Raw genomic sequence first — 16750 nt, 5'->3', positions numbered from 1 at the left:
TATGGTAACCACCCATACAGGTCAAAGTGCATTTGTCATTAAACCATCATGGCCAACTAATTACTCTATTTGCAGGTACACAGGTGTCTTACCATAACCAAGGCGCACCAACCTTTAAGTGTATGTATTGCAATGCAAGTATGTGGTATGAAGAGCGTACTAACAAACCCAATTCCACAAAGACACCAACATTCTCACTATGCTGTCAAAACGGAAAACTCCTCCTCCCAAAGCTACAGGAAGCCCCAACATTGCTGAAATCGTTATTAGACTACACAACTACTTCGACGGCTAAATTTCGCGAGCAAATCCGGGTGTATAACAGCATGTTTTCCTTCACATCATTTGGCGCAAAAATTGATCACTCAGTCAACCGTGGCCGAGGCCCTTATACATTTAGAATAAGCGGCCAAACATACCATAAAATTGGTTCACTTTTGCCAGAGGAGGGAAGCCAGCCCAGATACGCACAACCGTATTTTTTTGACACAGAAAATGAAACAAGGAACCGCATGTCTGCCTTTGTTAGTCCCGAAACACGATAACCGTTAGATGAACACTTAACCACGAGTCTGATCAACATGTTGAATGACCACAGTGCCGTTGCACAAGCGTTTCGGATGGCACGAGATTGGGCAACTAATAACATATCGTCAAATTTTGAACTCAGGTTGCTTGCTAGGGTAACACATACCCGACAATATAACACACCCACTGTAGTGGAAGTAGCAGCATTGATAACAAGTGATTTTGGGCAATGTACAACCTCACGTGATATCATTGTCCAAAAAAAAAATTCACCCCCGAAAAGGATATCAGAACTACACCAACTGTATATGGCATTACAATACCCTTTATTATTTCCCTATGGGGAAACAGGGTATCACGAAGAAATCCCGTACCGTAATAATAACGGAAGACGGAAAACTATTAGAGGGTTTGTCACCATGCGTGAGTTCTATTGTTATATGATTCAACAACGTGAAAATGAGGGCACCACCTTGCTAAGAGGTGGACGATTATTTCAGCAATATTTAGTCGACGCGTTCACAGCCATCGAAGAACAACGGCTTAAATGGCTAAGGAATCATCAAAACGAGTTACGCCTTGATCTATACAATAACGTTTGTGATGCTGTGACACGAGGAGACACGAAAGCCACCTCAATAGGAAAACATATCATCCTCCCATCTTCACACACAGGGAGCCCTCGGTATATGGTCCAGAACTACCAAGATGCGATGGCTCTTTGCCGAGAATTTGATAACCCCGACTTATTCATTACCTTAACCTCCAACCCTAAATGGCCAGAAATCGACGCCATGCTATCCTATATAGAAGGTCAACGCGCACCAGATCGACCCGACATTGTTGCACGCGTCTTCAAACAAAAGCTTGATTGCATAATGACTGACATAATGAAGAAACACATTTTTGGCACAACGGAAGCAGGTATCTTTTAGACACTTTTAAACTTCCCATTATAGGGCCATTTCCTTCTTATCGTGGACACTATTGTCAAAGTGGCGTCAAAATAACTGTTTCTGTTACCCTACCTCTATGTTATCATTTAAATACATGTTAAAACATAAAAAAAATTAAATAAATATCTGTAAATACAAAGACCCATATTAAAATACATAGCAGCAACCTACTAATAATTATAGGTATTACCCTGTTGACCAATTTAAGTATTAAGTTCTTAGTCAATAACCCTGTAGATAATTAAACTACTTGCAGACCCTATGACATGTTTCACTCAAACACTATATGGGCTCATTTTGCAATTAACCACGGTTTCCTGATAAAAACCTATTATTTCCTTCAGGTATACATATAATCGAGTTTCAAAAACGCGGGCTTCCTCATGTACATATGCTGATTTGGTTAACTCGCGACTGCAAATGCAAGAGTCCATCAGACATCGATGACCTCATATCCGCTGAGATCCCATCTAAGACTGACGACCCAGAAGGGTACAAAGCCGTTAGTGAATACATGTTACATGGACCATGTGGTGGAAACAACATGGATGCACCCTGTATTATTGAAAGAAAATGTTCAAAACATTTCCCTAAACCGTATTACGCAGAGACAACAATAGATGAGGATGGATACGCAAACTACCGCCGAAGGAAAAATGGCGAAACGGTTACTAAAGCCAAACCTACACTTGACAACAGCTTTGTTGTCCCTTACAACAGATACCTCCTACTAAAATACAACGCACACATAAATGTAGAATGGTGCAATAGATCTCGGGCTATCAAGTATTTATTTAAATACTTAAACAAAGGCCCTGACCGAGCAACAATTGTTATACAGGAAAATTTAACTCAGATAGAAAACTCCTCAGTAGAAAAGATTGTTGAAGTAGACGAAATAAAAAATTATTTGGATTGTCGTTACCTGTCTCCATGTGAGGCTGTTTGGAGAATGTTTTCGTTCGACATCCACTTTTCTCAGCCATCCGTGATAAAGCTGTCATATCATTTACCAAATCAACAAGCTATTACCGTACATGATTCAGCTAACCTCCCCGCGCTTCTACATAGAGAAAGCATAAAGGAGACAATGTTCACTCAATGGTTTGAACTGAACAAGCGAGACGAGAATGCCCGACAGTTTACATACGCTAAAATCCCTATTCACTATGTATGGAACCAGGACTCAAAAGAGTGGACCCCTCGAAAACAACGGCGATGCATTGGACGGATTGTGTACTCAAAGCCTGCATCGGGCGAGCGTTATTATCTTCGTATGTTGTTAAATATAGTGAAAGGTCCCCAATCATTTGAAGATATCCGTTCAGTCAATGGCATATTACATCCCACGTTCAAAGATGCTTGCTTTGCATACGGTCTCATAAATGATAAGGAGTGGACGGAAGCGATAGACGAGGCAACATTATGGGCTTCTGGTTCACAGCTTCGCGATTTGTTCGTCACAATTTTGCTTTTTTGCAACGTCAGTAAACCTCTCAAACTTTGGGAACAACATTGGGAGGCCTTATCTGATGACATTCTTCGCAAGAGGCGAAAACTGTACAACTACCCGGACTTAATCCTGACTGAGACTCAGATTAAAAACTATTGCTTGGTCGAAATAGAAGCTATCTTGAATAAAAATGGTAAAAGTCTAGCGGATTACCCGGATTTGCCCCAACCTGACCAATCTCTACTAACGCATATGGACAATCGACTAATTCGAGAGGAATTAAACTACAACCTGCAGGAAATGAGAACCCTACACACCACGCTTCACAACTCTCTCACCCCAGAACAACTAGCCATTTATGAGAAGGTTATTGCAGCAGTCACACAAAAGAAGGGCGGGCTTTTTTTCCTATATGGCCCTGGTGGTACAGGAAAAATGTTTGTGTACAACACCATATTGACCAAGCTGAGATCAGAAAAGATGATCGTCCTTGCGGTAGCATCATCAGGTACGCCCATTTTTTTTAAAAAAAAAGCAGCTGTGCAGGATATGTACCTCAATATTTACTACAATTAATAATTAAAAAACAGTCATTCATTATACATAAATGTCTAGCGCCTACTATTTTGGTACTGTTTACCCCCGGTTTATAATTATAAGGTTTTACCCATAACTAATCTTTCTCCCTGTTTGTGTTTACACTTAGCCGTTTATTTACTATCACATTAGACATTTGTTACCCCCTTATGTACTATATTAGCCATGTATAATTATACAGATAACGTTAAACCATGCAGTTACCATTGTATTGTCGAATACATGTTTACCCTTTTATATGAAAACACATACTTTAACAATTTACATTCGCAGGAATCGCATCGTTGCTTTTACCAGGAGGCAGGACTGCTCACAGTAGATTTGTCATCCCATTAGAACTCATGGAGAATAGCACTTGCGGTATAAAACAAAAAACACACCTGGCTGATCTCATTCAGCAAGCACGGTTAATAATTTGGGACGAAGCTCCCATGACACAAAAATATGCATTTGAAGCATTGGATAAAACCTTGCGGGATATTTTAGGCACTCAAGATGAAACAAACAGAACCAGGCTCTTTGGCGGGATGCCGATTCTATTGGGAGGTGATTTTAGACAGATCTTACCGGTCGTCCCCAAGGGCAAAAGACAAGAGGTGGTGCATGCGTGCATTAACCGTTCTAACCTGTGGAATCATTGTCAGCTACATACACTAACACGAATTATGCGGGTCAACGAATACGCTCCCGACGGTGCCATTGATACAAGAAAAAGGTTATTCAATAAGTGGGTGCTCGATATTGGAGATGGCAACGTCCCAGCGTCTACCCGAGACGGGGAAGATGAGGCTACATGGATAAAAATTCCTGACGAATATATTGTTGAATCAGATACCTCCCCAATTGACACTATTGTGGACACCATATTCCCAGATTTCATAGCAAACCATCAAGATGAAGACTACTTACGCGAAAGGGCAATTTTAACTCCACGAAACGACGATGCAGACCAGATTAATAAACGCATGTTCAAGAAACTACAATCTCAAAGTATGACATACCAAAGCTCAGATGAAATATGCAAGGGATCAACAGATGCACTGGAGCAACACCAGGCATATCCGGTTGAGTTTTTAAATAAACTGAATTTCCCCGGCGTCCCACCGCACAAGCTAAAACTGAAGATCGGTCAACCTATAATGTTGTTACGGAATTTGTACCCCAGCGCAGGCATGTGTAACGGAACCCGGCTTATAATTACCGACTTTCAGAAATTCGTGATTCATGTCCGCATAATTACTGGCTCGCATATAGGGAATACGGTCATAATACCTAGAATAGTCTTAACCGCTACACAGTCCAAATGGCCATTTGTTCTGCAGCGCATCCAGTTTCCCGTTAAACCATGCTATGCGATGACGATTAACAAGAGCCAGGGACAATCCCTAGAATTAGTGGGCCTATACTTACCAAAACCGGTCTTCAGCCATGGGCAGCTATACGTGGCAATGTCACGAGTCACTCACCCCGATGGCCTGAAAATAGTGATGGTCAATGAACTATACGACGGGTTACAGAACCATACATGAAATGTCGTCTACAAGGAAACATTCACAAACCTACATCCAACTACTTAAAGGTTCATCATCACTCTCTCTAACCAATTAATTATATACTGTCCTTCATTTGCTTATAAGTTATAACATATTTATGCTATTAATTAAAAATATACAATTAATTGAAACACGGGCGATATTCGCAATAACAGCCACGGTTACTTCCTACTTTAACAATATGTACCCCTACAATTAACTGGTTCAGGTGAACTTTTGTTTCAGGCATCCCCTGCAAATGGGAACATTATAAAATAGCATACGCGCATTAATCTGGTACATTACTACTCCTCACTTTTAATTTTACAAATTATACTTTTACTATTTTGGAAGTCATGGACTTCGTTGTGTTATTTGAAACTTAATTCAAAGATATAGGATATACTCTGCTACATTCATTCAGCTCACTTTTACTTTTACAGAATATAAGGTTTCTAATTTAACAAACATGTTCTTAGTTGTCTTATTTGGCATTTGCTTCAAGTTACGCTCGCAATAAGGCTATTTGCAGCCTATATCGCTAATAAACTGTTGGTTTTAAACAGGCATACTACACACCCATAGTTCTGCGCACCTATTCTGTAACTCAATTTCATTTACCTCCCAGAAAACAGCGGCTAACCTGCCTTTAGACTCAGGTATACAATGTAGATAGGCATTACCTTTGAAAGAGATATATAAATACTAAGTTTAAGAATATAGCATACAAATTGGACTCTACTAGGTGATAACATCAAACGATCGTAATAGTTCATAGTTATTATACCAACACATGATTTACTTCAGATTTGCTATAAATGGCAGCAGCTACAGGATGTCGATATTCAACTGAAATAAAAAAGCCATTATACCCAAGCTTCCACGCGCACAGGCAACCAGTTTGGCAACCAAATATCGGAGTCGACTCCGCAGCTATATTCAATTGTTTAACCCTATGTGGAAAATGTGTCCACCAGTCTACATTTATAATGTCATCTGATCTGAAATGTAATAGCTAGCACCGATATTTTTAATTCGTTTTCCTGGATTCATATGCACTATAAATTTATGCTACAATACCCTCAATTCTGGAAATAGCACAGGTAAAAACCATCGATTTCGTATACATTTTGAAGCCCTCTGTTTACAAAGCTACTTTAAATAGATCCTCATAACCTTGGATATTGAATTAGCAAGCACATTAGACATACAAAACAAGCCACCGTTCACGTGCAACGCACGGGCATTGGCTACTAGTATGTATTCAGAATGAGTTTTAAATTTAAAGGTGTTATATTGACACTTCGTACAAAACGTAATTAACTCAATTGTTGAACCTCACACATGCCATTAAACTTTAAAAAATATAAAATTACGGAGTATCACACAATCTGATATTTTACATCTACCCAATGGAATTTATGACTTTTAAGTTTGAGAATGAAACTTTATACTATCTACTAGTTAAAGACCCGCGATTTCGCGGGATTTTTGAAGGGTTTAATCATTTATGCTATAAAATTAAATATATAAATTAAAAAACTATTAATATGTCTAAATGAACATTAAACGAAATTTTTTTTAGGGGTTGAAATTTTTAAAGTTTCAAAATGTACTAACGAACTATTATTAAGTCTTTGATGAACATTAAACCAAATATTTTATAGGGGATTTAAATTTTATGTTTTTGCGATTTCGCGGGATTTTTGAAGGGTGAAATCATTTATTAATACCATATTATATTGTATTTGTTATTTTGCTTTGAATTTGGTTATCCAAACAATCTAACAATAGAAGATGATCAATATGAAGTTGATGTTTCCATAAGAATACTATTTGTAACATCTTTATATTGACACTTTTTTTTAATATACAAAAGAATAAGATTATACAAACATAAGATCATACATTTTAGTAGTTTAGTTGCAACCCGTGTTTAATGATAAGATATGCAACATATCAAAATTACCATCATTCGTCGATTGACATATCATAAAGTTCAATTACATGCCAAACTATTCAATTAAGCTGCCATAAGTTACATCTTAAAGTGTTTAATAATTACATGCCTAAGCATCAAAATAGAAAGAAACTAAATCCATAGATACATCATTCAACATATTCATTAACACTTCTACACAAACTAACGGTAAACCTGCAGAATCAAAAGACTTTGATACCGAAACAAACTGTTACACCGGATGAGTTCCATCTAAGACCATGATGAACATGCGTTCGTCACGCATGAACACAATCAAACACTTGTCATCCAGAATTTAACTACCCTTTAGAAACATACTTTTTCTTTGATCTTTTTTTCTTGCTTCAAACCCCATATATGAGTTTTGTGGTTCAGATCGAGACACTAACAGTCACAATTACTTTGTAGTTTAGGTAGTTTTTGAAGCTCTTCCGGCAGCCGCTAAATCACATTCATATTTTAATCGTTAAAGAGTCCATAAACATTTGTCAATAACATGTTCAAAAAAAAAAAAAGATTCTCAGATGTACTTATGAATGTGATCTATCAGTGGTCAAATCATATTTGGTAAAGTATATTTTGTATGAAAATAAAATTAACTCACCCAAAGTTTTACTTTTCGGATCTTGAAGAAAACGTACGTAGTATGACCGCTGGTCCAGGAGTGGAGTATTTCAGCTTCAGCGAGTTGTTCTTTAATATTCAGACTTGTATGATTGGATGCATCGAGATTTGTGGTGGCATTAAGAAATTCGTTCTTACTAATTTCTACAACATCCGAACTATCATCAGATAATTCAGTGTCTTCCAAATATCTCTTGTGTGAAATCAATGGACCATGAGAAGTCGATCCCATTTTCCATTTGTTTGGCTGAGAAGTCTGAGCAGTAAATTCTATACTTATGGAAATAATTGTTACACGTGCAATATATGAAGTAAATATTGAACTAAAATTAAATGTATACAAACAATATTGTATGATACTAAAGTGGACATGTATTGGTCAATTTTAAAGCTAAAAAAACAATTTAAGGTGTTGGCATATAAAACCTAAGCATTACAAAAGATCTAAACTTATGAAGACTTCTATAACCACTTCTTGAAAATTTAAACAAAGTTAACAATTATAAAAAACCACACATTTAATACAAATGAAAATGCCAATGACTTGAGGTATAAGTTATTATATAATCAAATATTAATCCAAAAACATTACTGTTTTAATCAATAATTACGATCATCGTGTGAATCTTCAAGCCATTACATGTGTTGAGATTCAATCAATATGTGCAAAAAAGAACATACGTTGTATTTAGGATGCAGATCGATTGGTTCATTTAAAAGACACGCCTAAAATATGTTGTTATTATAAATCCTAAGCAAAATCAGTTAGTAATCCGACTCTAGAGGGCACTATACAATTTATTTGCATATTAAGCCTAAGCAATATCATTTGTGTTGGCATTACACGTCCATGTGTGCATTTGTGAGATTCAATCCATTTATGTCCAAGCAAAGAACACAAATTGATTTAAGAGTGCATATCAATTAATTCATTTAAAAAGTGTTAAATAAAATATATATATGTTGTTATTATAAACCCTAAGTAAAATTAGTTTGGATTTTAGCTTTAAAGTGCAAAATACAGATTGTTGGCATATAAACCCTAAGCATCATTACTGGTAGAATTCTGCACATAATTAAATAATATATAGACATGCAATATGGAAACTGAACACCTGATATGAACTTTAATCTACAAAATAGTTCACAGTATCACACCTGCATGTGTGATGCTGTGACTGAAAAGACTGATATTAATCAGTCATTAAAAAGTGAGATTAAATAGATTTATGTGTAAATAAAGAACATAAATTCATATAAAGTGCAGATCCATTGGGTGATTTTAAAGTTGTTTAAATAAAAACTTGTGATGATAAACCTAACCCAAATTCATCAGGTTTTGAAATCGATAAACCCTATTATCAATGCAAAGTGTGTCGAAAATTGTAAACTAACCTAAGTGGAGATCAAGAAAACAGACAAACCTGATTTCGTTATGGTGGAATGGAAGGTAGTTGAGAGGATTTTGTAAATAAATTAATGGTAGCAGGTGGAGATCTTTTGCTTGTGAATATAAAATATATACTGCCTTTGTCGTTTCCAGTGTAATTTGGGTCGGATCAAAACTATCCACTAAATATGCTATATTCATTGGGCTACGAATTGGGCTTGGACAAAACAACTATAAGATCATAAATATTGAATGTGGCCAACTAAGCATTGTTTTGAAATACTCTATATTTATTGGGCTACGAATTGGACTTGGACAAAACAACTATAAGATCATAAATATTAAATGTGACCACAACTAAGCAGTGTTTTGAGTATGGTTTCCATTTGCATTCTAAAATATCAAGCAATTGAAATAAGTCGATAGGAGTGAATGCTTATGTAAAACAAAAGTTTAAACTTTATTTAAGCCATTAAATATGATTTTTTTTACCAGTTCATAGTCTTATATCTGTTTAACATTATTCTTATATCCCATTTCAACCGCTCATTATTAATAAGTCTATGATGAACATTAAAGTAAAGTTTTTTTATTGGCTACACATTTTAATAGTTTTAAAATATACCAATGAAAATATGAAAAAAACAAAGCAGTGATTTAAAATAAATAAATCTTCTTACTTTCTTGATGTTAACCCTAAACCCTATACACTAAACTCTAAACCCTAAACCCTATATCTAAACACTAAACCCTAAACCAACCCTAAACCCTAAACCACCAACCCTTTACCCTACACACTAAACCATAAACCCTGAACTTTGAACTCAAAACCCTAAACCATAAACCTTAAATTCTAAAATCTAAATCCTAAAATCTTAAACTTTAAACCCTAAACCTGAAACCATATACCCTAAACCCCAAACCCTAAATCCTATACATTGAACCCTAAACCCTAAACCCTATATGTACACTCTAAACAATAAATTGTAAAAACTAAACCCATAGCCCTAAACCCTATACCCTAAACCCCAAACCCCAAACCATAAATTCTACCTTAAAGTCTAAACCATAAACCCTAAACACTAAACCTTAAACTCTATATACTAAACTCTAAATCCTAAACCCTAAATCAACCCTAAACCCTAAACCACCAACCCTTAACCCTACACACTAAACTCTAAACCCTAAACCTTAAACCCTAAACCCTAAATTCTACAATCTCATCTTTAAACCCTAAACCCTATATCTAAACCCTGAACACTAAACCATACTAAGCCCTAAACCTTAAACCCTAAAGCATAGGTTCTAAAATCTTAACACTAAATCATAAACTGTAAACCATAAACTGTAAACCCTAAATAGCAATTCCGAAACCTTAAACCATTTACTCTCAACGTTAATCCTTTTTATCCATTAAGCTTAAACCCTATACACTAAATTCTAAACCCTAAACCCAATATCTAAACCCTAAACCCAAAACCACCAATCCTTTACCCTACACACTAAACCCTAAACCCAAACTCTAAACCCTAAACTCTAAACCCTAAACCAACCTCAAACCCTAAACCACCAACCATTTACCCTACACACTGAACCATAAACCCTAAACTCTGAACTCAAAACCCTAAACCATAAACCTTAAATTCTAAAATCTAAAGCCTAAACCTTAAACATTAAACCCTAAATGAAACAACCCAACCCGTATTCCATACGAAATTTTTTTTTTTTATACAACACATTTACGCGCCAATTAAATATGTAAATCATTCCACAAGATCCACTTAAACGTACAACAATTTAAATGTTTACAAAAGGCACGAAGGCCATTAATCAAGTTCAATACAAGTTTGACCCACTACAATTGACAGTTTATAATCCAAACGACACTCGAGCATGGTTTGGGACTAAACTACCCAAAACATTAGGCCAACTTCCAAGCTTCAACAAAACATCATCAAGGGCCACTTAATGCCCGATAACCCCTTTGCCCTTATCCGTACCTGCGACTAAAAAGATAAACAACGAGAAGGGTAAGCTAACGCTTAGTGAATGCAATAATTATACACGTACATATATAATATACTTACTTGCAAACACTTAAACTCATACCGCATACATGCTAGCAACACAATTAGCTTATCATCTCAATTATAAACTATAAACTTCCAATATCACAAGCTAGCAATGCAATAGCATATATACAAACCGTACAATATAATATGCTTACACTACAACACAATAACCATGGTTAACCAATCGTACAAGGGATGGTACTCGAATTTCCCATTGGTGTTCATAACATCCATTAGTGTACTTAGCACCTCGTATCACTAACCCCCGGGTGGCATCTTAACACCTCGATACTTCACCCTCGGGTGGCGTCTTAACACCTCGACACTTCACCCTTTAACATGGAGTGGCGTCTTAACACCTAGACACTTCACTCCTAGGTGGCATCTTAACACCTCGATGCTTCACCTCGAGTGGCATCTTAACACCTCGATGCTTCACTCGTCACGTGAAACGTGGTGTCTTAACACCTCGACACTTCACATCTCACGCTACCACAAATAAATATATTATATACCTACGCATATAATTATTCCACTCACCTTAACACTTCGGTGGTGATTTAAATGCTTCCGAAGGCTTCAAAGCAAAGTACCTAATTACATAAGTACACATTCGATTACACAACTAGTGGAATTAACCACATTACACTTACTTGAGCATTTAATGACCCAATTCGCATTAAATGACTCAACCATACCAAAACCGCCCTTAAATGGCCAAGACCCGACTTTAATCACTAAAGCTAGTAAATTAAGTCTACTAACATCAACTAACACAAACTTAGGTTAATTCATACCCATTTCACCCAAACTAGGTCAACTAGCCCATTTTGGATCCATTTAACACTTTCACTACCAAACTTGTCAAACATGACCCAAATAACATCTCTTTCAACTTTAACAAGCGTGTTAGTGACTAAAAATGCCATTTAACATTTATAACCCCAAATCATAAGACCAAACCCTAGGTTATGGCCATTTGGGTTTTCTTTCCTCAACACAACCCAAGTTCGCCCATTTTAACCCCAAATGGGTCACATGAGTTCCAAATGAACAAAACCCTAGCATAAACTAATTAAAACTCAAAACTTAGAGTTAGAACTTACCGAGACTATCAACGCGTAGCTAGAGACACAAGGAACAACTTTAATTCTTGCTCCGAAGATCAACCCTCAATCCTTCACTCTCAAATCTTGCTTTTAATTCAATTGGGTTTTAAGTTTTGGGAGAGAAATTGAAAAGAAAAGAGAAAAGAAATAAATGAAATGGATGAGTGGTTGGGATTTAATGCTCACATCTGATTTATACGCGAAATTACCAATTTGCCCCTTGAAGTCATTCAATTTGAGCTAAAATCGGAGTCAGAACTGCAGAGTTGTCGCGGCGCGGCGCTATATGTCGCGGCGCGACATTACGAAGGAAAAACAACCTCTCTTAACCCACTTTCTGAACCTGGTTCGCTTGAAATGCCGCGGCGCGGACCAATGTGTCGCGGCGCGGCATTGGCCGTCACCTGGACACTTCGACAACCTTAAACAAAATTTGATTTTATTTAATTCGTACACTTAAATCTCGCTTCCTATATTCGCCTAACCTTCAACAATAGTCTCATAAGACTTAACGCTAACAAAGCCCATGTATAAACTTGTATTCGCACACATTATCAAGTATATATATATATATATATCTAGACATTTACGCATAGTCTAGCAAGTTACAAACGTACAATGATTAAGTATGTACCTTTCGATATGTACGGGAAAAACGGGATGTTACAACTCTCCCCCACTTGAATCGGAGCGCGTCCTCGCGATCCAAGCCGCATGATAAGAGGGAAGATAAACCAACACAAATTCTTCGGGCTCCCAAGTAAACTCAGAACCTTTACTACGACGCCATTGAACTTTAAAAGTCCCAACCTCTTTATTTCTCAACCTTTTGACCTTCTCATCGAGTATAGCAATCGGCTTCTCAATATACTCTAACTTATTGTTTAGCTCGATCTCGTCTAAAGGCACCCATGAAGAATCATCCGCAAGACACTTACGGAGATGGGAAACATGAAATGTATTATGGATCCCCGCAAGCTCTTCGGGTAATTCCAAACGATATGCAACTTCGCCAACACGAGCTAAAATCTTAAACGGACCGATAAACCGAGGAGCTAACTTTCCTCGTTTTCGAAACCGAATAACACCTTTCCATGGCGAAACCTTAAGCATCACCATGTCACCTTCTTGAAATTCGATCATTCGTCTACGTTTGTCGGCATACGACTTTTGTCTATCTTGAGCCTTTTTCAAATGCTCTCGAATCATATCAATCTTGCTATTCGTTTCTAAGACCAAATCGGTACTCCCGATTTCCCTTTGACCCACTTCTCCCCAACAAACGGGATTTCGACACCTACGCCCATAAAGCATTTCGTAAGGTGGCATTCCGATACTAGTATGATAACTATTATTGTACGAGAATTCCACCAAAGGCAAATGCTCATCCCAACTACCACCAAAGTCAATGATGCACGCCCGTAACATATCTTCCAAAGTTTGATTCGTACGTTCGGTTTGACCGTCCGTTTGAGGATGATACGCCGTGCTCAACTTCAATTGCGTGCCCATATCTTCATGAAACTTTTCCCAAAACCGAGATGTAAAACGGGTATCTCGATCCGAAATAATAGATATAGGAACCCCATGTCGCGAGACCACTTCCTTGATAAACAACTTAGCCAAAGTATCCGACGATATCGCTTCTTTAATGGGAAGAAACAAAGCGCTTTTTGTCAATCGGTCAACTATAACCCAAATCGAATCGAATTGGGTTCTCGCCGTTTTAGGTAACTTTGTAATGAAATCCATGGTAATGTGCTCCCATTTCCATTTCGGGATTTCTAACGGCTGCAACTTACCATACGGATTTTGGTGTTCGGCTTTTACTTGTAAACACGTGATACATTGCTCAACATACTTCACAACATCACGTTTCATGCCCGGCCACCAATAATCTTTCTTCAAGTCATGATACATTTTTGTCGCGCCCGGATGAATGGAATATTTTGACTTATGTGCTTCATCAAGTAGCACACGTCGGTAATCACCCATCTTAGGCACCCACACCCTTCCTTGAAAGGACAACAAACCACGCGGGCCCATAGTAATGAACTTCGATTGGCCCACGATTCGTTCCACATGCTTATTGTGAACGTAAGCCTCTATTTGAATCTCGCCAAGCTTCTCAAGAAAATCGTTGGAAATAATCAAACGTAACGACCCCACTTTTATCGCCGGATGTTGACTCTTTCGACTCAACGCATCCGCGACAACATTCGCCTTACCCGGATGATAAAGTATTTCACAATCGTAGTCTTTCACCACATCCATCCACCTACGTTGGCGATAATTCAAATCTCGTTGATTAAAGAGATGTTTCAAACTCTTATGATCCGAATAAATCGTACACTTGACACCATACAAGTAATGGCGCCAAATTTTCAACGCATGCACTACCGCCGCCAACTCAAGATCATGAGTCGGATACCTCGTTTCATGTTCCTTTAATTGTCGAGAGGCATAAGCGATGACTTTACCTCTTTGCATTAGAACACACCCGAGACCATTTAAGGAAGCATCACAATAAACCACCATGTCTTCAACACCTTCCGGTAACACTAACACCGGAGCTTGACACAACTTCTCTTTTAACAATTGAAAAGCAATTTCTTGCTCGTTCTCCCAATTAAATCTCGTGTTCTTTCTCGTCAACTTCGTCAATGGAGAAGCAATCTTAGAAAAGTCTTGGATAAACCGACGATAATAATCGGCCAATCCGAGAAAACTTCGGATTTCCGTAGGCGTAGTCGGTCGTCCCCAACTCTTTACCGTCTCTATCTTCCCCGGATCTACTTGAATACCGTCCATATTCACAATATGGCCAAGGAATTGAACTTCCCTTAGCCAAAATTCACATTTTGAGAATTTTGTATACAACTTCTCCTTCCGCAACGTCTTTAACACACACCGCAAATGATGTTCACGTTCCTTCATACTCTTCGAATAAACGAGTATGTCGTCAATGAACACAATTACCGACTTGTCCAACATAGGTTGGCACACTCGGTTCATAAGATCCATGAATGCCGCCGGTGCATTCGTAAGACCAAAAGGCATTACCACAAACTCAAAATGCCCATAACGCGTTCGAAAAGCCGTTTTCTCAATATCTTCCTCACGGACCCGCATTTGGTGATAGCCGGACCGTAGGTCGATTTTAGAGAAATACGTTGCACCTTGGAGTTGATCAAACAAATCGTCAATCCGAGGCAATGGGTAACGATTCTTGATCGTCACTTTATTCAACTCCCGATAATCGATGCACATCCGCATACTACCATCTTTCTTTTTCACAAACAAAACCGGAGCGCCCAATGGAGAAGCACTGGGTCGAATGAAACCCTTTTCAAGCAACTCTTGGGTTTGGTTTAAAAACTCTTGCATTTCCGTTGGTGTTAAACGATAAGGAGTTTTAGCAATGGGGGTAGCCCCCGGAACCAACTCAATGCGAAATTCAACTTGTCTTTTCGCCGGGACACCCGGTAACTCATCCGGAAAAACGTCTTAAAATTCATTAACCACAGGGATTTCACGAATGGTTGGTGGCTCATCACGAGTATCAACAACATGGGCAAGAAAAGCCATGCCACCACTAACAAGGAAACGACGTGCCCGTGCAAAAGTGCATATCGGTACAAGTCTCCTTCGCTTATCGCCATGAATAATTAATTCTTCCCCACTTGGGGTCTTCACCCGAATGAATTTATCATGGCATGCAATATCGGCTCTATTAAGATCGAGCCAATCCATACCAATAACAATATCAAAATCACCCAAAGTCATCGGAATAAGATCGATCTTAAACGTTTCGGAACCAAATACAACATTACAATTCTTACACACATCAACCACTAGCGCCGTCTTGCCATCCGCTATTTCAACTTCTACCGGATGACTTAACTTAACTAGCGGTTTATTTAACTTAGGCACAAATCGAGGCGACACAAAGGACAAATTAGCCCCACTATCAAAAAGTATCCGTGCCGGATTAGAGTTAACTATGAAAGTACCTGAGACGACTTCATTGGATTGCTTGGCCTCATCATTGGTCATCAAATAGTTGCGACCCCTAGCCGTACCCGCCGCCTTCTCTAGACGCTTAACATTATCGTTGCGCCAATCGGGACACTCCGGCTTCTTATGCCCTTCTTTACCGCAATTAAAACAAGTGAGCTTGTTTCCGGAAGATGGTTTTGGACAATCACGAGCCATATGACCCGCTTGCCCACAATTATAGCACGTAAAGGTAAAACCACCGGAAGCGCCCTTCTTCACGCTATTGACACTTTCGGAACTTTTCTTGTTCTTTTTGTTCGAAAAGTTTGAATAGCTCGGACCTTCACTTTTTCTCTTGCCAAAAGTAAAACCACTCTTTCTTAAGATGAGCGACTCGAAACCTTTGGCCATGTCAAACAACTCATCAAAGCTTTTCACTACGTTCACACTAATCTTATCTTGATAGTTGTCGTTCAAGGTTCGATAGAAATCTTCCTTCAACATTTTAT

At 38.1% G+C, this 16750-nt stretch overlaps 1 protein-coding gene across 1 annotated transcript; it reads left to right on the top strand.

Annotated features, from left to right (window-relative positions):
- The first annotated feature begins 581 nt into the window (after positions 1-581).
- Positions 582-5063, top strand: LOC139860472 (uncharacterized). Its single transcript, XM_071849224.1, has 3 exons — positions 582-1452; positions 1829-3445; positions 3808-5063. Exons 1-3 carry the CDS (start codon positions 582-584, stop codon positions 5061-5063), a joined length of 3744 nt encoding a protein of 1247 aa, XP_071705325.1.
- The last annotated feature ends 11687 nt before the right edge of the window (positions 5064-16750 follow it).

The sequence above is a fragment of the Rutidosis leptorrhynchoides genome, chromosome 7 (assembly GCF_046630445.1).
Source record: "Rutidosis leptorrhynchoides isolate AG116_Rl617_1_P2 chromosome 7, CSIRO_AGI_Rlap_v1, whole genome shotgun sequence".
In the NCBI taxonomy this organism is placed as follows: domain Eukaryota; kingdom Viridiplantae; phylum Streptophyta; class Magnoliopsida; order Asterales; family Asteraceae; genus Rutidosis; species Rutidosis leptorrhynchoides.
This window is presented reverse-complemented; position numbering and strand designations above follow the sequence as displayed.

Coding starts and splice junctions, on each gene's coding strand:
- LOC139860472 (XM_071849224.1), top strand. CDS start 582: ATGTTGAATGACCACAGTGCCGTTGCACAAGCGTTTCGGATGGCACGA. Junction 1,453..1,828: donor TTTTGGCACAACGGAAGCAG/GTATCTTTTAGA, acceptor TATTTCCTTCAG/GTATACATATAATCGAGTTT. Junction 3,446..3,807: donor CCTTGCGGTAGCATCATCAG/GTACGCCCATTT, acceptor TTACATTCGCAG/GAATCGCATCGTTGCTTTTA.